This window comes from Gobio gobio, assembly GCF_949357685.1.
Source record: "Gobio gobio genome assembly, chromosome: 8".
Lineage (NCBI taxonomy): Eukaryota > Metazoa > Chordata > Actinopteri > Cypriniformes > Gobionidae > Gobio > Gobio gobio.
In genome coordinates this window covers 36,154,566-36,181,937 of record NC_137114.1, presented here as the reverse complement: position 1 = coordinate 36,181,937, position 27,372 = coordinate 36,154,566, and the positions used below count along the sequence as shown (strand labels likewise).

The 27,372-nt window shown below is 37.2% G+C and overlaps 2 protein-coding genes across 3 annotated transcripts in view; one reads left to right on the top strand and one right to left on the bottom strand.

Annotated features, from left to right (window-relative positions):
* Positions 1-24,493, top strand: part of mipepa (mitochondrial intermediate peptidase a) — a 35,077-nt gene extending 10,584 nt beyond the window's left edge. For both annotated transcript variants that reach the window (XM_079824583.1, XM_079824584.1), the window contains exons 13-19: positions 2,262-2,466; positions 2,566-2,675; positions 3,647-3,721; positions 4,235-4,351; positions 10,411-10,532; positions 11,196-11,269; positions 23,402-24,493. In XM_079824583.1, the coding sequence (XP_079680709.1) occupies positions 2,262-2,466; positions 2,566-2,675; positions 3,647-3,721; positions 4,235-4,351; positions 10,411-10,532; positions 11,196-11,269; positions 23,402-23,502 (804 nt within the window). In that variant the 3' untranslated portion in view covers positions 23,503-24,493. The remainder of the gene's footprint in view (positions 1-2,261; positions 2,467-2,565; positions 2,676-3,646; positions 3,722-4,234; positions 4,352-10,410; positions 10,533-11,195; positions 11,270-23,401) is intronic.
* tnfrsf19 (tumor necrosis factor receptor superfamily, member 19) overlaps positions 23,788-27,372 on the bottom strand; it is a 34,616-nt gene continuing 31,031 nt past the window's right edge. Inside the window, exon 10 of the mRNA XM_079824585.1 lies at positions 23,788-25,023. Coding sequence (XP_079680711.1) covers positions 25,019-25,023 — 5 coding nt within the window. The 3' untranslated portion in view covers positions 23,788-25,018. The remainder of the gene's footprint in view (positions 25,024-27,372) is intronic.

The window sequence follows — 27,372 nt, the reverse complement described above, 5'->3', positions numbered from 1 at the left end:
GTTAATTCCTCAAAAGTCTGTTTTTCCTTGTGTGGTATTTCTGTGTGTTAACAACTCTGTAAGTAATAATAGTTATTGTCATTGTAGATGTGTTTCAGAGTGTGTCATCGCGTAATTCAGTTGATGTCACCTCAGAAGTATTTTTGTGTCAACATACAATAGCGTAATGCTCACCTATTTGAATAATCATTCAGTTATTTTGTTATCAACAATGTTTATTCGTTTATAGAAAATATTTGCTTGTAATGTATGTTGATGGAAATATGTATCAGGTCTGATCAGCATATTAACAATTGTTATACAGAGCGCACTGCAGTGCTAACGTTAAAGCAGCGCACACACACTTTTGTAACCGGACACCACTTGTTAGCAGCAGCAGCGGCAGCTCCTTTTAATGCAGCTGCATTTAGCGCCTATATATGGTACAATAAGCTCTGGTTTACGGTTACATTATACAAATGTAACTTATAAGTATAGTTATACAGTTCTTAACTGTTTATGTATATGTACCATCCTTATTTGTTCTCTCACAGAAACCACATTTATGTACATATCCACGCAAACCTGTTTATGCCTTGCAATTGGATGACTGAATAAACATTACTATCATCAAAGTTCACTCTGGATTAGCTGTAGTTCTTTCTAGCCGAATAATTAGGCCAGTTGAGTTCCAACCATCCCACTGCGCACAGAATATCCCACAGGCACCGTGTCGAATGTGGACGAGGTCGAACTGGAAGCCATGTTAATCTTGGACTAAATCGGCCACCGTAGGAGTTGAAACGAAATCAGAATTGTGAGGAACAGAAACTAAAATTCACTGGATGGTCATATACCTTTTCACCACTAGATGGGGGAAAATATCACACAGTGTAGCTTTAAGTACACTTTTTGAGTATCTGTACTTTACTGGAGTATTATTTTTTAGGGATACTTTTACTTTAACTTCACTACATTTGAAAGACAAATATCATACTTTTTACTCCACTACATTTCTATCAAGGTCCTCAAAAGTCGAAAGTCGTTTCTGTAGCAGCTTTAAAAGTCAGTGGATGATTTGTTTCTTCTTTAAAAGGTTTTTTTTTTTTTTTTTTTTTGCAGACAGCCTATCAGTAATCACTCTTGTATAGGGTCATGTGAAGTTTCCCAATTTTTTTTTAACACTGATCAGTTTACAGCAAAATGGAAGAAGACGGTTCCTTGGCACAGTGTGTGCACCCTTGGCCATACTTAAAAAGTATGTTTCAGTTTTCTCAAAAGATTAAAGATTAGTTTAGTTGGCATACACTTTGATGCATGTCTCATAAAATGTTAAAAAATGTAAATGTCTGGGAGAAAGAGAAGAGTAAATATTTGGGAGAATATCAGATGCGTATCAGTGTATAGGGTCCATGCATTCAGCCTTAAAGTGACAACAGCTTTGTAAAGAGCTTTGTAACTTTTATACAAGAAATTGAAAATTTCAATACTTGTATAAAAGTTACAATGCTCTATACAAATGTAAAGAAATTAGTTTAAGGTGGTTGTATGCTAGCATGTCGGATGGAGCATCACTGACTGGCTTAAACCACCTTGGTGGCATAATGTGCATTTATACAACAATGCAACAATAATAAATTAATGCATTGACATAAAAAAGGAAATTTACTTTTGATACTTAAGTATTTTTAAAAACAAATACTTCTGTACTTTTACTTATGTAAAAATCTGTTTTTAGAACTTTCACTTGTAACGGAGTAATATTTGACTAGTAGTACTTTTACTCTTACTCAAGTAATAGAGTTGTGTACTTTGTCCACCTCTGCTTATAATGATGTATAACACTTGCCTGAATGATAAAAAATGACTTATCAGTGCCAAAGAGACTCAAATAACTCTGATAAGAAAAAAAATGAGTCGATTGCCCGACTCGAGGGGATTAATACACACATTCATATATAGAACATACTTCGTAACGATTAAAAAAAAAAAAAAAGTAAGTTTGAAATCAAATGTAGTACCCACTATACAGTATGTGATTTTGGATGCAGAGATTGAATCTTTCACTCAGCCAATTCATTTAAAAACATCAAATCTTTATGAGGGAGTCATTGAATTATTAATTCAAGCGATTTGTTAGGAAACCGATTCATTCAGGTACAAATCTTTGCTGATTTTAGCTAAATTAAACCAACATTTGTTTCGTTTTTTTTTTTTTTCCAGATAATTTTTTTTGCAGCCAATCAGTATTAATCACTTCAGCTTGTTTGTGTCCAACTCAGGACTGCCACTTTACCATTCGTGGTGGGAGGCGACTGGATGATGGCCAGTATCAGCTGCCGATGGTGGTCCTGATGCTAAACCTGCCCCACCCCACGCGGTCCGCTCCCACATTGCTCAGCCCGGGCATGATGGAAAATCTCTTCCATGAGATGGGCCATGCCATGCACTCCATGCTGGGACGTACCAGCTACCAACACGTGACGGGTACGATATGATCAACTCATTTTGTTCACATTTGTGGCCTTCAGCTTTTACAACTTCATCGGAGCAGCATAATCATGGTGACCTTGTTTTTCTCTTAAGGAACCCGATGTGCCACTGATTTCGCAGAGGTGCCCTCTATTCTCATGGAATACTTTGCCACAGATTATCGCGTGATCAGTCAGTTTGCTCGCCACTACCAGACTGGACAGGTACACTGCAATGTTCATGTTGGTCATGATCAGTTTGATCATTATTTCAAAGATTATTTTTAAGGTCCTATTATGTTTGTGTAATGTTGCTTTTTGTGCAAAGTTAAAATCAGTCTGCAAAGCACAAAGTCCACTCCAAAGGAAGTTCTTTTCTATTTCAGTAAGCTCTGTTTCTGAACTTCCTGAAATGGCTCCATTGTAGTATTTGGTTTTCTTACAGTAATGCTCACGTCACAATATTCATAATTCCTAATTTAAATAATTTTGGCATACGAGGCCAGGTTGAGTTAAGTTAGTTTAGGTGTTTTTCTACCCCAAATCTAAACCCCCTTTTTCAGCCTTCCTAAGACAGACAAACTTAGGAACATCACATTTCAAATGAAAGAGAGGTATAAAAATAAATAATTACCACTGTGAAACGTCCTACACAAGTCGTGCTTGTGAAGTTGGTTTGGGTTTATCAGCTTGTTATTGTTAATTGTTATCGGACTCTGGCTTAACGCCATAGTTGGCGTAGTAGTAGGTTTTACAGCGCCTCTCTGGTTGTAGTAAGGGGCACAAGAGGTGAACTAATCACAAAAGACTGGGGCCAGCTATCCAATCAGAGCAGACTCCACTTTTCCGAAGGCAGGTTTTAAAGAAACCGAAATGAAAACGGAGCGTTCAGACAGAGGGTGAAAACAGGTGCTGCAACAACATAAATTATAGGAGATTTTTTTTTTTTTTTTTTTTGTTACATTAAATTATGTAAACGTATTCTACTAGACCCAATAAATAAAATTATGAACTTGTAAATGAGCATAATAGGACCCCTTTAAATTCTAGTTCTATACAATAAATTAAAATGTATGGTTATTTTTTTTAAACGGAAGACCATAGCACCATAAAAGTAGGAGATACAACTCCCAAGTCTTCTGAAGTAATTTCTGGGTGAATGTTTAATAGAAAATATCATTTTATTCTCATTTTAGCCTTTGCCGCAGAGCATGGTGGCCCGTCTTTGTGAGTCCAAGAAGGTCTGTGGTGCGGCTGACACTCAACTTCAGGTATCTTCTCATTCAACAACGAGAAAGATTTCCAACATAACCACATTTTTGGAGTGTAAAATATAACTTAAATGAGCTGGATTTTCCAGAGAGAGAATTATACTTTTTAGGGTTAATATGCTGGGCCATATCTTAAGTATGCACTGATATGAAACTTTAGTAGATTTTATATATATATATACTGTATGTGTGTGTATATGTATATATATGTATATATGTATGTATAGATATAGATAATATATAATTTATTATTATTATTATGGCCCGTAACTGATCTGATGATGAATATGATTTTTATTAAAAAACAGTATTCACAGTAAAGCTCCAATGTAGAACAGTTTTGAATTAAATTTTTAACCATTTAGGTATTAATGGTGTACTTTTAAAACCTAACATTGAAAAACACTGTATTGTTTTAATTGGAAATCTAATTAAATTGGATCTAATATTGACTGAACATTTTCATAAATGGTTTGGTATCTGAACGCAGTTTTTGTAAATGTTTCTCTTTAGGTTTTCTATGCAATCCTGGATCAAGTTTATCATGGAAAACCACAAAATCAATCAACGACAGATATCATGATAGACATGCAGAAGAAGTATTATGGCCTGCCATACGTCACTAACACAGTAAGTGTGTTTCATTTGAGTTAAAAAATATCATGGGTGCAGTGTTTTTTCCCCATGTAATAATTTGTTTATGTTTTTAATAATGTTTTTAAATGTTGACGCCACCATGTTCTGCATTTTTCTGCCAATCCATTCAGTAGAAACGGCTTTAATGAAATAACTTTGATTTATTTAATGCCCCTAGAAATCGTTACTGCACAAAAAGCACATCTCCCAAATGTAGGTGGTCTGTTGCCCTGAAATGAAGTGATCCACTGGCGTTATTGAAGTTAATGAATGTTTGGGAATCGTTCCTTGACTAATCCGTAATAACATCTTATACTCCCGCTTCTGAAGTACAAAAACACATCAACACACCTAGGTAGTTTAGTTTTGGCCCCTTTCCTGCCCTGTGGTTTTTCTGCACAGACACTGCACGGTTAAAGGATTAAAATGCTTTTCTCCGCTCTCCGGCCCTTTTCGGGGGCCTTTTTTGCAATAACAAAGCAGAGATATACTTTGAAGAAGCACTCCCTGGGGGAAATATTTGAAAATCTTCTTTCAGAGTCTTTTTGGAAGGGAAAACCTAGTTTGAAATGCTTTTCTCAGCTCTTCGGCAGCTGTAGAGATGGCCGCCTGAGAGCTGGAGCGATTTAAAACACATATTTTATTTCGGAATGGCCTTCATAAACCATTCATCCTGGCCTGTAATTATGTGGAGCCACTGGGAATCAGGCCTCCCCCAACTCTAAATATTCCCCTCTCTCTTTAATTGCCTCAGCCGTAATGTCTTTACCATCGTCTAAATCACCCAGCTTCCCCCTTCTTATCCGTTATTACTGCCTCTCACGGGAACGCAGCTAATAGTATGCGTGTGTCTTTCATTCCTGTAGGATGCATGTTTTATTGACTATTAAAGAACAAATGAAAGCTTTTCTCAGTCCACATATGGCCGTAAAACCCTCGGCATGCAATTCTGTTGAAGTATCACAGCTGTTTTGACACATTATATCGTTGAAGATATAAAACTAGATTTTTACCTGACAAATTTTTGGCCTGACAATCTTTCCATGACACACACAGGAACATTTTAGCTGACCCTCCTTCAATGTTCACTACCCTTCAAAAGTTTTAGGTCAGTAAAATAAAAGAAGTCTCATATGTACACCAAGATGGCATTTATTTGAACAAAAATACAGTAAAAACAGTAATATTGTCTAATATTTTTACAATTTAAAATAACCATTTTCTATTTGAATATTTAAAATGTAATTTATTTCTGTGATTCAAAGATGAATTTTCAGCATCATTACTCCAGTCTTCAATGTCACATGATCCTTCAGAAATCATTCTAATATGCTGATGTTGAAAACAGAAGTTGTGCTGCTTTATATTTTTTTGTGGAAACGCTGATACATTTTTTCAGGGCTTTTTAATGAATATAACGGTCAAAAGAACAGCATTTGTTTAATTTCAGGATTTATTTTGCCCATTTTATTGTCCACCAGGGGGAAATTTAAGTCTTATTGCTGAACAAAAATAGCATACCACACCAAACGTATTATACCACAAATCGCACAGTACGACTTCGGCACCAAAGGTTCATACTGAGGTTTGTTCAAATCACCAAATGAGTAATAATAGTGATCCTTGACCATTAATAAAGAGTGTGGCCAATGACGGAGATGGTTAATGACTCACAGAGAGAGCCGTATTTACAGTTGTTTGACTTATGCTGACGTTGATTCGGTTTACTAGGGCATTAATAGTGTTCTGGAAGATAATGTCAGCTGTTAGAAACATGGACCAGATGGAGGTTCTTGTACTGTTGCTAATATTTGGGAACATTTGCGCAGTGTTGCATTCCTCTGGCCGCTGAGATGCATGATGGGATGCAAAGAGCGTACATGTCCAAAAAACCATGGTATTACCTTGTGAGAGTTGGTTAGATTTGATTAGCTCAAGGCCTTAATGCAAAGTACTGTAAATGTGATATTCTTATAAATGTAGATTTTGAAGTATCTTGTGGCCGGCAGCCTGACAGAACCCATCTGCAGTGAAAATATTTCCATAACCCAATACAGATTTTAGGCGAGTGTTGATAGTCAAGTAGCTGTTCTGTTTTGCGAATGTTTAGCTTTCGGATGATACGTCTCTGCAGGAGTGTGTTTCAGCTTACTGAACTCATTAGGGGCCATATGGGATATGTCTTGCTGATACTCTGGGGCTTAAGTCTTTATTCTACAGCAGTTTCACCTTCCTCAACCATAATGTGTCTCTCATAGTGCTGTTTACACAACCCTGGCTCTCTTCAACAACCTCACAGAGAAACACTTACACACACACACACACACACACACATTCTGTGTAAGAACAGACTGTCCAGCATGTCCCTTACTAATCATTATAGCCAGATGTCTTTGTGGAGTCCTTAATATTCTGTAGCATGATAGCATTGCTTTTATAATGTACCGACTACAAAAGAATATAACGCGTGTATCTGTAAGATTCCTACGTTCAGGAGGTTGTAACACTCTGATGTGAATCATGTATTTAGCGGACCGTAAATAAGCCTAATGTGCCTAATGTTTCCCTGGGCCCTGTGATAGGAGAAGAAGGTCCTCTATGGTATAAAGCCTACTTTTGTTTGTTCGGTTTTTTTTTTGGGGGGGGGGGGGGGGGGTGTTGTGGGTTTGTTTGTTTGTTTGTTGATTTGTTGTCTTTGTTTTGTTTATGTTTGGTTTGTCTCCTGGTTTGTTTGTTTGTTAGATTTCTTTTCTTTTGGAGGGGGTGTTGTTGTGGTTTGTTTGTTTCTTATTTGGGATTTTTGTTTGTTTGTTTCTTGATTTGTTGTCTTTTGGTTTGTTTATTTTTGGTTTGGTTTGTTTTGTCTCCAGGGGCCCGTTCTTCGTACGTTGCTTATTACATCTGAGATGATTTGGCAGATCCCAGATCTTTTAATCGTGATAACTGATCTCAGGCTAATTTGGTTCTTCAAACGAATTTGCGGATTGGATTTAAAATATCTGGATTAAATGATCTAAGATTACTGAGCGTTCTTTTTTCCCCTGAAGAGGGCAGATGCATCGATACTCGAAACCACGATCAGCAATGCAGCGATTGGCTGGCGTCAAGACAGCAACGTAATGACATCATATAATTAAAAAGCCACCTGGCAAAAAACTTGACAAATTACACACAAAAAAACCCCCACGAATTTCTGAACCTTTATAAGGAAACAGCCAAACGACCAAACCAACATAAAAGTTATAATAGATAAATGATAAATGGTTTTTTTTTTTACATGATTACCAATTATTTATATTCACAATTTTATACAGTATTTGTACACCCTTTACATTTTTATTTCAATGTTGTAATTAAATTTTTTATTCAATTTGAAGCAGATTTGTAACGTGACAGTATTCAAGTTTCTTATGGGTCAAGATCAAATTATCCTCTCTCGCGCTGCATCAAGCCACTCCCATAATATCCGTGATCACTTAATGCACGGCTCAGATTAACTGTACAACATGTGTGTAAACCAATAAAATTAAAATTATATAAAGTAATTATTCCATCACAAATAAATCACTCAATCAAGTCTATAGTATTATACACAACATTATACATTCTCATATTCATATACAATATAACATTTTTATATTATTATTATTATTATTATTTAAAATTATTATTATTGCCCCTGGTTCAGTAATGAACTCTTGTAATAAAGTAGCAGTGGCTGGGACAGATTTTAAGTATCACCTCAAGATGCAATCTAATCCTGTTTACATGAAATAAGCCTGCTCCCGAGCAGGTTTAAGCTTACGGACCTGTTACTATGACAGCAAGTCCAGGATGAGCTTCGAAGAACCAAACAATCCAAGATCATGCCAAATCATCAACAATCAAATCCAGCTAACTGAGTTAGCTACGTACGAAGAATGGGCCCCTGGTTTGTTTCTTTGTTTGTTTGTTAGATTTCTTTTCTTTTTTTTTGGGGGGGGGGGGGGGGGTTGTTGTGGTTTGTTTGTTTGTTTCTTTCTTATTTGGGATTTGTGTTTGTTTGTTTGTTTGTTTGTTTGTTAATTTGTTGTCTTTTGTTTTGTTTATTTTTGTTTTGTTTTGTCTCCTGGTTTGGTTTGTTTCTTGGTTTGTTTGTTAGAGTTTTTTTTTTTATTTGTTTGTTTGTTTCTTGATTTGTTGTCTTTTGTTTTGTTTTGTTTATTTTTGTTTTGTTTTTTCTCCTGGTTTGGTTTGCTTCTTGGTTTGTTTGTTTGTTTGTTTGTTAGATTTTTTGTTTGTTTTGATTGCTTGGTTTCTTGTCTTGCTATTTTATTTGTTTTCAGAATCAAAAAGAGCTTTATTGCCAGGTATGTTTGCACAAATGAGTAATTTGTTTTGGTGACAGAAGCTTCCACAGTACAAACAGAATGAAAGTGACAGGACATCGATAATAAAAATATAATAAGTAAATGTAAATGGGAAATAACAATATATAAAAAAAAAAAAAAAATTTAAATGCACAGTAACACTTTAGAATAATGGTCATTAGTTAACATTAGTTAACTACATTAACATTAAATAATAATGAACTGCACTTATAAAGCGTTTATTAATCTTTGTTAATGTTAATTTCAACATTTACTAATGCATTATTAAAATCTTGTTAACATTAGTTAATGCACTGTGAACTAACATGAACAAACTATGAACAGCTGTATTTATATTAACTAAGGTTAACAAAGATGAACAAATACAGTAACAAATGTACTGCTCATGGTTAGTTCATATTAGTAAATACATTAACTAATGTTAACTAATGACCATTATTCTAAAGTGTTACCAAATGCACAATATACATAAATAGACAATAGACCGTATATGTTTTTACAGGTATGTTATGTACAAATGCAAGGAAATAAGCAACTAAGAAGTGTGGTTTGTTAAATAAATAAATGTTTAAAAAGTGGTGTATTGCACATGTTTAGTGCCAAGTGGGGCCATTAAATGTTCATGAGATGGATTGCCTGAGGGAAGAAACTGTTCCTGTGCCTGGCCGTTCTGGTGTTCAGTGCTCTGTAGCGCCAACCAGACGGCAACAGTTCAAAGAGGAAGTGGCCTGTGTGTGAGGGGTCCAGAATGATTTTGCCATTATTTTGTTTGTTTGTTATTTGTTAGTTTTTTTGTGTTTAGTTTGGTTTGTGCTGTATTATTATTAATATTTGTTTTGTTTCATTGTATGTATTTTTAGTTTTGTTTGTTTCTTGGTTTTTAGTTTTGTTTGGTTTTATTTGTCAGATACAGTAGAGAGTCACCGGATTTTGGGGGATGGGGGCAAATTCAGGTATGCGTATCCTGCATGAGCACCCTGGCTGTGTCAAGACAATGCGAGACCCACAAAACCACTGATGCGACAGAAAATAACATTAAAGTAATTGCAGATTTGAACGTTTTAGTGGCAACGTCACACCTGTAATTACAGTGATGAAGAATGTCTTTCATTATTCAGTATATCAAATAGCAGTTACAGTTGACTTTTTGAACCCAGCTATGTTAGACTAGCTGTAGCTATAAACTGATTTTATCGTATACCAACAGGTTTGTTGCCCCTATTTACTGTCATATCAAGCGTAGTGTGCTCGGTTCATTTCCTGCAGGGATAATGGTAACAGCGGGTGTCTAAGCACGTCTCCATCCCTGAGTGATTGCGTTTGAACTACTGAGCTCTTTCAACACGAACCTAGCCTGTGTTTTTATGGCGAAATACTTCCCCGGCTTGCACCCACCCAAAACCTTATCACTGTCTTTAATTTACCTCTGAGTAAAGTAGCCATGGGAAAGGGCTTTGCACCATTTGTGCTCTGGGAATGTAAATATTTAGTGATGAATATGGTCCTGAAGGCATTGTGGAAATATCTTAACTTGACTGTTCCACTTAATTGGGTGAGAGATTGAATGTTGTTAGCATCAGCATGTTTCCAGGTTAGGAAATAACTTGGCAAGCGTTTACAGAGATGTAACAGGAATATTCCTACGGCAGCTTGTGATTAGTTCACCTGCACCTGTCTCTGCAGGCCTGGCAGCTGAGGTTCAGTCACCTCGTCGGCTATGGGGCGAAGTACTACTCGTACCTGATGTCACGGGCGGTGGCCTCCATGGTGTGGAAGCAGTGTTTCCATAAAGACCCCCTCAACAGGTTTGTGAAAGATGGTTAAATCACCCTTGTATTGCACACTACATTTTTTTTTTACTCTAAAGTTTGTTCCCAAATGGGGTTTTAGGAGAGATGTCATAGAAGAACCATTTTTGGTTCCCCAAAGAACCTTTTAGTGAAAGTTCAGAACAATTTGGGCTGTGAAACTTGGCTGGTGGTAGCTTTTTTCAAAAACAAACCTTTTCGATTAGGAAACTTTTGTCCAATGGAAAGGTTCCAGGGATGTTGAAGACTCTGAACCATATATGCCAATAATAAAGAACCTTTGTTTTTAGTGATTGCAAGCATAACCTTCATTAATTGTATCTAATGAATGATGCCATACCATTTCAATCTATAAAATGTGTTATTTAAATATGTGATAAATGTGTTAACATGTAAGAGTGCACAAACATATAAAGAGGCCTCGAAGTTAATAGGCACAGACTGAAAACCACAACTCCTGTTTTCATTTCATGGGGTCTTTCAAAATACCAGGATATCTTAACTACTCCACTGTGGTTTTGTTCTTTAGCACTTCCTTTTGTTTGGACAGTTTTGGACATGTCAGGCAGTTAGAGGGGGAACATAAGGGTTTATGGGCTTGGATTGTGGGAACGATGCTGGTAGTGTAAAGTAAACCTCTGTCTGCTCACGTTGTTGCAGGGAAACCGGAGAGCGTTACCGTAGAGAGATGCTGGCTCATGGAGGAGCGAAGGAGCCTATGCTGATGGTGGAAGGTAAGAAAAAAGTCTGCACCTGAGAAAATGAACACAAAGTTAGTTCAGTTCAATCACTGCCATTTTGCTTTGTCCCTTAAAGGACAACTCCGGTGAAAAATGAACCTAGGGGTAATTAACACATGGTTACCGAGTAGATCGTTCTCTGGGATGCGTTTTCCTGAAAATCGAATGTAAAGAGTTTTATCTCTAAAAACAGATTAGATTATAATGCTAGTATATGGGGCATAGAATAAGTCAAATTAAATCGCTAGGTAATACCACTAACAAGGCTCAAAATAGCCTCACACTAACACGGTCGCATAATGAGGGTCCCTACATGCAAACCGAAGCATTGAGAACTTTGTACAAACAGTTTGATAAGAAGATACTTTATAAAGACAGTACATTATGTGTATACCATAGACCGTAAAAAAATATGGACGACGCGACTTCATTGACTTCCGCTTACCATAGTTGAAGCTTTCGGAGGCCCGTACACGGCGCTGACATCTTGGGACCGAGTCTGCGCAGTAGCGATCTCGGGACCGGAGTTGCGCAGTAGAGAGCAGGAAGTAGAGGTGCGATTATCAAAAGCCCGCCCACACTCTCACAGATGCAGAACAATTAATTATGATGGTGTGAAATAAATAGTTATGGAAATGTAGAAATGAAAGCTAAAGCTCCAATCTCCTCCCAAAAATCCAGAAAAAAGTCTGTTAGTGCCTCAGTGACAACTTCACTCAGAGAAGCCGTCAATCTCAAATTACAGAAACCATCTTTTTAGCATTGAGAACTTTGTATGTGTACAAACAGTTTAATAAGAAGATACTTTATAAAGACAGTACATTACGCGTTTACAGACAGGAGCCATCTTGGAAAACAGCCTCGACAATTCGAGCCACGGTTGAATAATCCGCCAACTCTTTAGTGTGTATCCTTTGGAAGCACTAGTCTCTGTTGCGTTCAGTTTTTTAAAAAATTATTTTTATTTATTTATTTTCTCTGTTGCGTTCAGTGCTTTCTTCCGGAAACAACGGACCATATGAGAGATTCCAAGTCACAGTTCATCACTTAGCACAGCGTTCGTGGCTCGACTTGTCGAGACTGTTTTCCAAGATATGTAAATGCGTAATGTAAATAAAGTATCTTCTTATTAAAGTGTTTGTACACTTACAAAGTTCTCAATGCTTCGGTTTGCATGTAGGGACCCTCATTATGCGACCGTGTTAGTGTGAGGCTATTTTGAGCCTTGTTAGTGGTATTAACTAGCGATTTAATTTTACTTATTCTATGCCCCATATACTAGCGTTATAAGCTAATCTGTTTTTAGAGATAAAACTCTTTACATTCGATTTAAATCCATGTGTTAATTACCCCTAGGTTCATTTTTCACCGGAGTTGTCCTTTAAAGAGGAAACATCAAAATTGACCTCATTTTCTGACCTTATGTTTCTGGTTTTATATTGAATGATTATTCAGTGCATGTTAATTACGATGAAATCATCCCGCGTGTGTGTGTGTGTGTGTGTGTATATATATATATATATATATATATATATATATATATATATATATATATATATATATATATATATGTATATGTATATGTATATGTATATGTGTATATATGTGTGTGTGTGTGTGTGTGTGTATATATGTATTGGTATCGACTGAAATTTCTGCATCACTGCGTTCACTTGCTTATTTTCCCTATTCCTTAACCAGTTATATATTTAATTATTAATGGTCCGGTTCAGAGGGGTCCTCCTTAGTGTGCCGCCGCCCCCCTCCTCTGGGCCGGATCACAGTGGAAGTGGAACAAGAGCCACCCTAGAGAGAGCCTATAGCCTGGGCCATTTTTATCTGCTGGTCTCCTCGCTCTGAGCTGGCCGGATCCCAGGCCTCTGGTGCTGAAAAGTCCAGGCTGGATTAGATGGCATAGCAGAGAGGGGAAAGTGACGGACTGACGGCCATGCTGACTGAAGCCCTGTGTTCTCCAGCCATGGGCGGCACAGAGGCGTCTTTCATGGCCTTCAGCTTTCCCAGGGACCTCTATTTTAGTGCAGAAGGAAAGACTGAAAGAACAATAGCACAATCGAGCACCTGGGCTGGGATATGTTTTAGCGCTGCAGCACACAGATGGTGACATGCATGAGTTTTAGACACAGGATCACAGGAAGGTTGGGTTCACCTTGCTTTCAGATGTTCTTTGATGGGGTTTCAATTCAAATAGTTTGTGGCCTTTATAGCCAAGTACAATATGCATCAATATGCAATCATAAAGAAGGGCAGATCTTATAAATAACTACAGATTCTCTGGATTAGACCGTGAAGGAAATATAGTGGTTGAATGGGCAATAAAAGAATACTGGTTTATCTAATTCTGTATTGATAAAATGCCGCCCGAGAGTAGTCCATTGTCACAATTGACAAATCCCAATTCAGTATGCAAATTTTGTGATGACGTCATTGCTGTTGGGTTTTGAATACTGAGCATTCTATCAGTGAAAATTAATCGGGGCGGGGTTCATGCATTTCTTAAATTATGTTTAGAAAAAACTAAGATGGCTCATGAAAAATTTTAATTATCTAAAAAAATTTAAATTGAGTGCATGATGTCGCTTTGTTCTGACTTTAAGGTATAGCTCACCAAAAAATGAAAACCTGTATGAGTTTCTTTCTTCTGTTGAACATAAAAAAAGAATGAATTTTGAAGAATGTCGGTAACCAAACTTTATTTCCCCCCATGCAATGGAAGTCAATGGGGTCCATCAACTGTTTGGTTACTTCTTCAAGGTATCTTTTGTGTTATTGGTTTAGAAACACAATAGTTTTACCAGAATGTTTGAGGAAAAGCAATACATTGCTACCTTGTGATTTATAAATGTTATATCATACAGTAATATAATAAATATATTCAATAATAATATTATATAGCGATAAAAGGAGGTTTAAATGTCCGGATCCAAAACTATTTACACTACCTTATGATACATTTGTGACATTTTTGAAGGATGCCTTAAACTAATCAAAAGTGACAGTTAAGACATTTATGATTTTAAAAAGTAAATGATTGTCATATGACATCAATGATTCTCACATCAGTTTAAAGCAAAAACTCTAGGCAACAACACCCATTAATCAAAAGTCTTGTGGACACATATCTATTGTGAGTTTTTGAGGCCTTAATTTTAAAACTTTTTTTATTTTTTTTTAAACCATGCATAAACATTTTTCTCTCAAAAATACAAGCATGTACATACATGTTGCTCACAAATTATGGTAGCCCAGTTTGTGCTGAATACAGTGTAATTACACTTTTGCCATTAATGTGTTTATAAGCAACTGAAAAGAGCATGTCAAAACTTCTAAAGGGCCCCAAAAGAGCTCAGACACCTATGGGGTTAAATAAATGCTGTTCTTTTTAACTTTCTATTCATCGAAGAATCCTGAAAAAAATTATCATGGTTTCCACAAAAATATGAAGCACAACAACTGTTTTCAACATTGGTAATAATAATAAATGTTTCTTGAGCATCCAATCAGCAGATGTGAATGATTTCTGAAGGATCACATGACACTAAAGGCTGGAGTAATGATGCTGAAAATTCTGCCTTGACGTCACAAATGAATTACTTTCTCAAATACATTTGAATTGAAAACTGTTATTTTAAATAGTAAAATATTACAGTTTTTTTTGTTCAAATAAATGCAGCCTTGATGAGCATAAGAGACTTCTTTCATTTAAAAAAAACCTGACTCCAAACTTTGGATCAGCACACATGAGCCAAAACATGCCTAATATTAGGTTATTGGTCCTCTGTATGCTGCCAAAACAGCGCCGACCCACCGAGACGAGATGTCCTGCGGTATCTGTATCTGGCACCAAGACGTTAGCAACAGATCCTTCAAGTCCTGTATGTTGTGAGGCAGAGCCGCCGTGGAACGAACTTTTTGGTCCAGCACATCCCACAGATACTCAATTGGATTGAGATCTGGGGAGTTTGGAGGCCAGGGCAACACCTTGAACTCTTTATAATGTTCCTCAAACCATTCCTGAACAATGTGTGCAGTGTGGCAGGGTGCATTATCCTGCTGAAAGAGCCCACTTCCACCATGGGAACACCATTGGTATATGCCAGGGCACCACCATCTCTCAAGACCTGAAGTGGTGCAATCACATTGACTCCATTTGTGAAAAAGCAGAGGTTGTATTTCCTGCCACAGGAGCTGCTGACACAGTTCTACTCAGCTGTCATTGAGTCTGTCCTGTGCTCATCTATAACTGTCTGGTTTGGTTCAGCTACCAAATCAGACATCAGGGGACTACAAACGACAGGCTGAGAGGATTATTGGTGCTCCCCTGCCCACCCACCAGGACCTGTACTCTTCCAGAGTGAGAAAGAGGGCAGGTCGCCTTGCCATAACTTCTGACCCAGTCGCCTTGCCATGACAATTTGGCCTTAGCCAAAGTTGCTAAGATCTGTATTTCTGCTCATTTCTCCTGCATCCAACATGTAGATTATGAGAACTGATTGTTTGCTTACTCTCTAATCTACCCAGACCTTAATATGTGGCCTTGCTAGAAGATGGTCAACGGTATTCGCTTCACATGTGGCTCATCGAAATATAGTCCGTAATTCAAAGGTTAGGAATCTTAAATCTTCATTTAAATAATTCATGACATTACATGTGAACTCTTTGTACAGACGATCAGATGTTAATGCTTCTGTTGAAGCTCAATGTGCACTTTGGATCATCTCAAATCATGCTGGAGACCATGATCATCAGGTTTTGTTCATCAAAGCAAAGGAGGCACACACACCAAATGCTAACCATTCTTTTATTAAAAACATTTGTTGATTGTTCAACGTTACTCAAATTGATATGCTCATTACTTCATTTGGAACTAAATGAACCAAATGCAAAATGGAAGCAAGTAGAATTTGGAACCTTCTAACTAATATTTATGTGAACAATTGTTTTCATACAGACAATAAGCCACATGATTCATGTGCATAATCCTTGGAACCTGAGCTTTCTTTTTATTTTCTGACAAAGCTTTGAGACCTCCAGTTTTAATTACAAAGTCAATGATGAAGTAATTTCAGCCTTAAGGTATATCATGAGCTTATTGCTTTCAACTCGCGACATGTTTCAAATAGTTCCGAACGTCAAAGCCGTGGAGTAACCAGAAAATCTCTTCATCTGCTGGGAGGGAGGCTGTAATTATCTTCTTAGTCTTTAAACATTGCTCAACCGAGTCTAAGCAGTATGCATGGAGACCAGGACTGCTGGAACGCATAACCAAACCTTCAACTCGAGAGATTCGGTTGCACAATTAAGTCGACCAAATAGTATCTTGTGTCAAGTCCTCATTTGACCTCTTGTTAACCCTGTCCTCTTTCATATGAAACCCAAACCAGCACTACCTGAGTCATGTTCCACCATGTCTCGCTGTGCCCACGTAACTGCACAACCTCAAGGTGTGGTGTACGGCGCAGGAGCCAAAGAACAGCGTTTAAACAGGGATTAATTGAGGAGAGATGAGCCTGCCTCACTTTGATGTGTCCTTAGTTTCATCATCCTCCAGTCTCAGTCATGAGCTATTCTGACCAATCACAAAGAGCCTCCTCATCCTCTTGTTCTCCATGGATAAACGAAGCTCTCTGTGAAGGGAAGGCGTTTGAAAAGGCATGTCGGACATTCGTTCTGTGGTTGACCTCCATTTCAAAGCACACACAGCTGGATTGTTCAGGGCATCCTGAACTAGAAAGTCCCTTTGATTCATAATAAAACACACAATGCACCTGCGCTGATAAATATGGCGACTTTATTCCGTCCATCCCTGCAAATGTTTGATCCTGTCAACCAGGTGATCATGTTCCCACATAAAAAGATGAATTATTCCTCTGTGGTAAGGTTTTATATATACACACACACACACACACACGTAGTTTTCTTGTCTCGAGTGTCACACGGTCCTTCAGAAAAGATTCTAATATGCTGATTTGGTGCTCAATAAACATTTATTATATTAATAGATTTTTTTCAGTACTCATTGAAGAACAAAAGAACAGCATTTATTTGAAATATAATGATTTTGTAACATTTTAAATGTCTTACTGTCACTTTTGATCAAGTTAATGCATCCATGTGGAATAAAGGTATTCATTAAAATAAATCTTACTGACATATGTTATACACCGATCAGGCATAACATTATGACCAGGTAAAGTGAACACTGATTATCTCATTATTACGGCACCTGTTAGTGGGTGGGATATATTAGGCAGCACGTGAACATTTGTCTTCATATTCGATGTGTTAAAAGAAGGAAAAATGGGCAAGCGTAAGGATTTGAGCCAGTTTGACAAGGGTCAGTCAGAGCATCTCCAAAACTGCAGCTCTTGTGGGGTGTTCCCGTATCTATCCAGTATCTATCAAAAGCGGTCCAAGGAAGGAACAGTGGAGAACCTGTGTGGTCCAATCAAACAGAGGAGCTACTGTAGCTCAAATTGCTCAAGAAGTTCATGCTGGTGTCAGAATACACAGTGAATCGCAGTTTGTTGTCCACCACCAAAAGCGCCAACAGTGGGCACGTGAGCATCAGAACTGGACCACGGAGCAATGGAAGAAGGTGGCCTGGTCTGATGAATCACGTCAGGGTTCCAGACTGCGACTAAATGGTAGCATTTTGCGTATTTTTTTTCCTGCTGGTGCGACTGAATTTGGTTGGAGGTCGTACTGGTGCTACAACCGCGGTGCCATTTCTGTTACATTTGAGAAACATTGGACGGCAAATGAAACGAAAGCGGAACGGACCCGCACTACTTGTTTGAGCTGTGCTGCGCGGACGTTTATCAGCTTGGAGCAATAATAGACAACGCAGCGCGAGCTCATACATGGGCCGATCTCGATCACGTGACACGTTACTAAACAGCGCTGAGAGATCCAGTGAGAACGCATTTGAATTCACCACAGTATTAATAACATCGCTACTGCGAGACCTAGTGGGAAGCGTTTGGTGCAGAATTCTCTTTTATAAACCACAGATATCAGAGCAAACAGAGCTGACGTGGAGACCAGGAGAAACATTTCAGGGGTTTCAGTCCACAAATCATAAACATTCACCATGTATTTAATGTAGTAACACCCCATTGTATTGTGGAAGAAATTAGTCAAATGTTTTTTTTTTACATTATTCATCTCAGTACAACCTTTTGAGAGTGAAATTCAAACACTTTTCAAGTGTTTCACACTTTTTCCAGCACTTCAAAGCTCTAAATATTATCCAATTTTAATATTATTTTTAGTGTGATGATTTGTAAAACTAAAAGTTTAAAGGTGCTGGCCACTTTATGGCAAAAAACAAAACAAAACAAAAAACCCATTATAACCAGTAGGTGGTGGCATATGAGCACTTATTTGACAGTTCCACTTCCAAAAGTAGGAAGTCACAAAGTCTCATGGAAAACTAAAACTTTTCTTCAAATTGTGACTGGATTACACAGAAAACAAGGAAAGAGTGTTCTAGGGATGCACCGAATCCAGATTTTTGGGGTTCGGCCGAATACCGAATCCACTGGTTAAGATTCGTCCGAATCCGAAACCGAATACCGAATCCTACTCCCATCCGCAGTGCATTATCACAGTAAACACATTAATGAAGTTAACAACGTCCACAGCAGTGTAGGGATGCTACTGACCATTAACTGTTTTGGTCAAGTTTACTAAAGTAAACATTGTCGTGTATGTTCTTCTCGCCGCTATTTCATGATGGTTTATAGAAAAATGACCCTGAGTCGTCCTCTGTCGTTTCAAAGAACAACCCAACAGAGAGCGCAGGAGGCGCGCGCTAGGGTTGTGCCGACATCGAGATGGAGCGCCACCACCGTGATGCCACGCCCCCGTTGCGTGCGACACACACTAATCCTCTTCTATAGTATTAGTTAAACTAAAAACTTAGCAGGGATTGCTCTGTAAATTAAATTGAGAATGTAACTAATGCATATATGCTATTTTAAATACTGTAGTCTATGCCAGATATATAGCCTAGGCTACATTTTGAAATCATTTGAGGCTGAAACATCCATGCGTGTTTATTTTAGCACTTCGGTCAGTGAAACAACACAGCCTATAAAACAAAAATGATTTTCAGTAAATAATGGTAACCTCAAGAATATATGAAAATTAAATATTAGTTAGAAAAATATTTGATTCATACTATTTCCCAGCAAAGATGCGTCATATAGGCCTACGCTCTGCACTTTGAGAGGAATGGGACACTGAATAGACACCTTCTTGAATATCTTCGTCTTCATATGTTCTACTGATGTTGCAAAGCAACACTTGCTGTAAAATGTCTGAAGAGCGGATTTTATTTTCCACAGGGTCAAGACATTTAGGCAATGTTTGATTATTCACTGCCAGAGAAAACGAAACTAAAATCACCGGTGTGTGGGAAATGCGCTATTCAAATAAACCAAACTTGACGCGCCTTACCAAGTTTAATAACAAGAACAAACTGTGTTAAATACAATTTGAAGTAAAAAGGTATTCGTCTTACAGTGTTTTTTATACTTTCCCACAGTAAAGGATGTGAATAGTTAGACTTAATTATAAACAAACGAAAGGAAGAAACGTTTATAATCCCCTGCGAACATGGCGACGTGAGTGAAGATTTGGGAAAAGAAATGAGAGGTCCATGTCCATTGGGATAAAATAAAATAAATGAGCTCAACTCTTAAGTGGAAGGAACCTATTTTTTCCCCCTCACGTGCAACCTAGCGGATGAATCATTATTTGGGTTAGTAAAAATAACGAAATTATGGTTTTAAGAGAATAGTATATTATCTACCTATTTACCTAATTCCGGTTCTTCAAAGCTAACGGATTCAGTGTATTTTCGTTTTGTCATCTTAATTTGGTAATTATTTAAGTGAAAAATATTTAGTGTAGGCCTATATATTTTATTAATTTTATTTATATTTGATCTGATCTATAGATCTATAGGCTGTTTGCACGGTAAAATAAAATACATTTTGGCTGCTGTCTGTAGATTCCTTCATGCACAAGTGTTCATGTATTCTCTCGGGTTTCATATGCAAATGTTTTAACAGCGGCTGTTGTTTAGGGTCCTTGTCATCATGAGACAAATCGGCATTGCAAATTGAACGCGTAGCTCAACTTGAATCGCCTTCTTTTGACTTAAAGTATACTGCCACGTTTTCTGTTCATGAGTTCCATTTTCACTTTCAACAGCGGCGTCATTACGTTCGACCAGCGGGGCGCGCATAGTGCAAGCCTATAGGGTTCAGGTTCGGGTTCGGTGGAAATATATTCTGAGGTTCGGCAGAAACCGAACCCAGTCAAAAAGCCCAATATTCGGCCGAATCCGAACCCGAACCCTGGATTCGGTGCAATGATAGTATAGAGAAGAACAATAGTACATTTAATAAGAGTGGAATATTAAAATTTTCCTTATAAAAATTTGGTTTTTGCACATTTACTGTTGTTAATAAAAGTTGACGTTTTCTGCATAACAATTCAAGCTCAGCGCTTCACTGTTAAATTTCCAATAAACAAACATGCACTATTATTAGTAACTGCACTTGTTAACAAAATGCAAAACAATAGTAATTTTATGATTAAATTAACCTTAGGATTCATTTTCATCCAGCCACTGCTCGCAAATGTTAGTCTGGAGCTGTTAGTCTGGAGCCCTGTATTATCAAAATATTTATTAGTAATACAGTGGAAATGAGTAGATTTGATTAGCATGTTGATTTACGGTGTGCGCCCCTAAAATTTTCAGTTGGGGTGAAAAAAGTTTGTCTGGAGCCCTGCACGTTTTCTTTGACATCACGTGGATGGCCGGGTGTGTGTGCGTCGCTTACCTGGGGGACACATGGCACCAGGATGCACTTTGGGAAGAAGGCAAGCCTGCGGAGGCAGTGTGATGATTTGGGCAATGTTCTACTGGTAAACTTTGGGTCCTGCCATCCATGTGGATGTTACTTTGATGCTTACCACCTACCTAAGCATTGTTGGAGACGGTATTCCCTGGTGGCTGTGGTCTCTTTCAGCAGGATAATACGCCCTGCCACAAAGCCAAAATGGTTCAGGAATGGTTTGAGGAGCACAACAACGAGTTTGAGAATTTGGAGGCGACCTCAAAACCTCAATCCAATCGAGCATCTGTGGGATGTGCTGAACACCTCGCAACTTACAGGGCTTAAAGGATCCGCTGCTAACATATTGGTGCCAGATGCCACAGCACACCTTCAGGGGTCTAGTGGAGTCCATACCTCAACGGGTCAGGGCTGTTATTAACAAAAACATTTTAAGAAAGACTTTATAAGGCCTTGGTAGTAATAATTGCACACAAACATTCACACATTTTAATTGCTCTAATTTATTTTGATTCGATCATTCAAGAGCAATAAGAAAAAATAAAATATTATATCCCAACTCGTTCATTCCTTCATATTTATCTGCTATCTTTATTCTCACTGGATATGGCTCTTATTTTTTTCCCCCTTTTCAAAAACAAGAATATACAAATTGAGTCTGGATAGTCTTGTAGTCTAAATCCCCTCTAGAGTGAACTCAGGAAATGAACATCATTATAGAAAGTGCCATTGATGCTGGAGACGTCTAGTCCTAGTGTGATTTATTCGGAGATTAAATAAATAGTCCACGTTACATCTTTAGCTGTCTGAACAGCATCTGTGTTTCTGTAGCAGTCAGCTTAAAACAACATGAGCACAGTAAGGTATACACATTGAGGTGTGACTATTTACTGTTACAGTCATAATGCCAGCATTTCTTTGTTTTTCTTTTTTTTAGTAGTACTGGTCTCTTTCATGCCCAAGTCATGTCCAGTAGGTCAGAAACCACCTATTTAGCAGCTTGTGCTTAAAAGTCTATAGAGCCCCTAAAGGGACATGGTGATGGGGAAAAAATGAAATGGAAGGAAAAGTTCACACAAGCTTTGTCATTGAAATAAAATGAACACATTTGCACATTTTCTTGGGGGAATGCAATACTTTTGCAAGAGAAACAAATGTTTTGCGCATTAATGCATAGTTTGTCTCACAAATGTTTTTAAGAGAACAAAAAGTTTCACTGTGGAACGAAAAGTTTCTCAATGGGACGCAAATGTTTTGCAAGAGAACGCAAAGTTTCTCACTTGCTTTCCACAGAGAAACTTTGGATTCAATGACAAAGCAAAGTTTTCCTGGGAACTCAATACCATTGTGAGAGAATGCAAATGTTTTGCGAGAGAACGCAGAATTTTCTCGGGGGAACGTAATAGTTCTGCAAGAGAACACATATTTCGTGAGTGAATACAACTTTGCAATATAATTTTTCCTCCCATCTCAAATCCCATCACCATGTTCCCTTAGGAGCACTGTCCAAATCTACATCCGGTGTATAAGTCATTATGAATTGTAACAAGGTAATGTAATCAAATAAAGCCGTCGTGTGATTGTGACCAGGTTTCAGATTTTCATCTTATAATTTAGTACAGAATCACAATGTTTGTCAGAGCAAATATTTACACTACTTGTAAAATTTGTTTCGTTTTGCAGAATTTTCAATGGGAATAATGTGGGTCAGAGTTGCATGAGATTTTAGTGCAGCCTGTTGCTGTGTGGACTTGGCCTCCTCAGTGTGTGTGTGTGTGTGTGTGTGTGTGTGTGTGTGTGTGTTTTAGAGGTGACCTGTGCAGGAAAGAGGGGGAAGGGAGGAGGACCTATTTACATTGGCAGTTCTACAAGGGGAAATGAGCAGACTTCAAAGCGCCAGCACAGAGGAATTGTAAATCGAGTGTGCACAGTTTAGCAGGACGGCTCACTGTTATTGGCTGCACTGTGTTCACTGAGCAGGGCAGAAAAAAACGAAATGCGTCAACCTGTGGAAGATCATATTGTCATAATGTAGCATGGGAAAGATAAAACCTCTGCTCTTTTAGATGCTGCTTCTCTGCCATAGTAAATTCGGCTCAGATTTACAGTGCTTCTTACCCAATGCAAAGTATATGGTAAACATTCACCTAAACAAGTCATTAATGCAGGAAAGTCATCCTGCTATAAACGAGTCTATAAACGTAACTGGAATTTGCCCTTCTTGTTTCATGTCCAGGCATGTTGCAGAAAAGACCCTCCATCGAGGACTTTGTCAACGCCCTCGTGTCTGATCTGGACCCTGACTTTGAAACTTTCATCATGGACTCGGAAGGCTGAGCATGTTTGGTGTTAAGTTGAGTAGTGTAACTTTATCTTCCCTGCTGTAATCGGTCTTTACAACTGCCTGAACAATCAATATTCATGTATTGAGAAGGGAAGCAATTCGTCAAACACAATTGACAATTGTTAGTGAATTTCACAAAACCTGTCAATAACTTGTCCAGAAAGTAAGTATATTTTGTTCAAAGAAAATGTTCTTTTTTTTGTCACATTTTCAAGACAAAAAGAACTGCAAGTAATGCAGAATAAAATAAATACATTCAAATAATCACTGTTCTTTTTAACTTATTTTTATTCATCAAAGAATCCTAAAAAAAAGTGTCACAGGTTATTAAAAAAAATCATATTAAGCATCACTGCTGTTTCCAGATTTGAGTAAAGGCTGATGAAAAGTCAGCTTGGCATCACAGAAATAAATTCTATTTTAAAGTATATTAAAAGAGAAAAATATTTCACAATATTACTGTTTTTCCGTGATCAAATAAACGCAGGTTTGATGATCAGAAGAGACTTCTTTCAAAAACATCAAAAATAGTAATGTTTCAAAACTTTTGACCAGTACTATATATATACACTTCTCACTTTCAACTGCTTTTCTTCCCACAAATTTCTTGACGTGTAAATATGTTTGAATCTAAAAAGATTCAACAGCTGAGACATAAACTGAACAAATTTCAGACATTTGACAAACAGAAATGGAATAACGAGTCCCTGTGAAAAAAGGTTTTTTTTTTTTGTCCATTTTTGTTCTGATTTTGGGATAAAATATGACGTTTTGTGACATTCACCATATGTGATATAAAAGAGGGTTAATATTGTTGGTTAGTAATTAAACACATTGTATTGTTTGTTCTCAAAAATAATGGTTCTCAAATGTGAATTTACTCAGGCCTTCTAAAAATACAGTGCTTTGTATATTAGACTTTGTATACCTTTCTGACAAGCGATATTTTTGCAAGCCATCATATTTCCATTAAAACGCTCAAGCAAATCTTGTAAAGTTTTATTTACAATTTCACCAAGTTCACCAACCATCAATACGAAAAGCAAGAGTGAAGGCACAAGATGAGTATCTACATTATAAAAAATATTGTCCTTCTATTTCCTATAATACAATATCTACAATTCAGCACACTGGAGATCACACACACACACAAGCGCAGTTTGATCTATGGAACTGGAATGTACTGCAAAGAGTCTGCAAACCATTCAGGTCGACTGCAACTAATAATACCTGCAGCCAAACCTTAACTTCAACCCACCTGAACAGGTAGTCAGTGCTGGGGAAAATAACTAAAGGTTTCCTTACAAAAGAGAGTCTTTCGTCTTACGTGGTTTTGTTTAGACATTAGTCTCTTTAGACCTCTGTTGAGCGTCACACACTGCTGGAGAAAGACGGCGAAACACACGTTCTCAGTGTGTAGCCTGATGTAATCTGAGGTGGGATCTTCCTTTGCTCTTTCTACCTCCAGAGTGACTCTCAGAGGCCAACAACAGGTGAGATAAGAGTAGGTCATCCTGGAACAAGACAAAAAGAGTGCAAGAACAAACATGTTAATCGCTTGGCAGTGAATCAGTCAAAGTAAATTAAAACTCGTCTCATGAAGTCTCTTAATTTATGTAAATTAGCACAGGCACAGAAGAGCAAGATTTGGTCTGGTCACTTTAAGAGATAGTTCTCCTATTTTTTTATACAATGGAAGTGAATGGGGACTGGGACTTCAAGCTCCAAAAATGACACTACAAAAGTAGTTGATATGACTTGTGTGCTATATCCAAGTCTTTTGAAACCATATGATGGTTTTGTGCGACGTTTTGGTTATTCACTGAAAATGTTATGCATGTTCAAATATTCAACTCAAAATAAAAATTAAAGCTTGTATAAATGAGATGTTGTATGTACAGAGCAATGGTATCATGGCTACAAATTAAGAATTGGATTCTATTTCTTATTTATTCATGCCCTCGTTTAAATTAATAGTCCACCCAAAAATCTTGACACCCTCATGTCGTTCCAAACCTGTATGACTTTCTTTCTTCAGAGGAACACAAAAGAAGATATTTTGAAGAATGTTGGTTCCACTGTATGGTCATAAAATACAATGGAAGTCAATGGGAACTGCAACTATATACACACACACATTTGGACTACTTTTTAACTACTTTTATGGGGTTTTTTTACGTCATTTTGGAGCTTGACAGCCCCAGTCCCCATTAGAAAACATTATGAACAAATTTCTCCTTGTTCATTCCAAGACAGATTTGGAACATTTCCTTTTTGGTTCATAATCTCACATGTCAATGGTTAAATACTAAACAAAACAAAAACAGAAATCTATCTAACCATATAATTCCAAACGTCTTGATTTATCTTGTTTAAAAATCGATACTATCTGGTGACAGATAGGAAAGGAAAGGCATGACTTCACGTGTTTCACACCAGCATGTTGTTTGACAATCAAAAAGCCCTTTTATGTGTTTCAAAGGAAATTGAATAATTTGTTCCTTTCATGTTGAGCTTTTCACCATAAGGCTTTTGTTTCCTGCGATCGCAAGTGTTTACACACACCACCCTCGGCTCTTGATGGCATAGACAGTTTGTCAGTCGCTCATTTACTTTGGCTCTCATAAACGCAGAACACAGAAGCGGAGTGTTTCAACATCTCAGTTTCCATTCGGCTCACGTCTTGAATTCTGTTGCGAAATTTGGAGTGTGTTAATATGGTTCAGCTTATAAAGAAAATGAATAATAAATCCCTCTATTGCAGACTCCCCTTGATTTTATTTATTTATATTGATTTCAGAAACACTTTACAATAAGGTTTCATTTGTTTACATTGTGTAGATATCATGAACTAACAATGAATAATACTTTTGCAGCAATACTACCATGCAAAAGTTCAAAAATACAGTAAAAAACAGTGATATTGTGAAATATAACATTATTTAAAATAATGTTTTCTATTCAATATTTTTGTGGAAACTGATACACTTTTCGGAATTCTTTGATGAATAAATAGTTTAAACAACATTTATATGAAATAGATTTTTTTTTACATTATAAATGTCTTTACTGTCATTTCTGATCAAATTAATGTATCCTTGCTGAATAAAAGTATTCCCTTTTTTTTTTTTATTACTGACCCTAAAAATAACTGACCCTTTACATAAATTAACATTAGTAATTTATAATGGCTTTTTAATTTAATTTAATTTATTAATAATGCACAATGAACAATAGTGTTGTTCATTGTTTGTTCATGATTACAATCTATTAAAGGGATAGTTCACCCAAAAATTTAAATTCTGTCATCATTTTCCCACCCCATGTCGTTTCAAACCCGTAAGACTTTCGTTCATCTTCGAAACACAAATGAAGATATATTTAATGAAATCTGAGAGATTTCTGTCCCTCCATTGACAGCTACACATCTTGACGCTTCAAAAAGTTCATAAAGAGATCGTAAAACTAATCCATATGAATTGAGCAGTTTAATCTGAAGAGACACAATCGCTTTATATGTTGAACAGATTGAATTTAGGCTTTTATTGACATACTTCGCTAATGGGACCGCACTTGGAAGTTGCAATTGAAAGTACAATGTTAGAATTTGCATTTTGTGTACTGTTAATGTATATTCTCAATAAACTTTAAAACTCATTGAGTTGTTTTATGTTCTGTTGAACGTCATGGTCTACATTTCCCATCATTCTTTGTGGCAGCATGAGAATATGCCCAGCAAATCCAATTTATTTAGACCCAAAATATTTAAACATCATAATTATTACTCTTAAACAGGAATCTAAATGCAGCATTGATTCACAAATAGTTTGTCCCTGTAATACATTTTCTGTAAGTCACTTTGG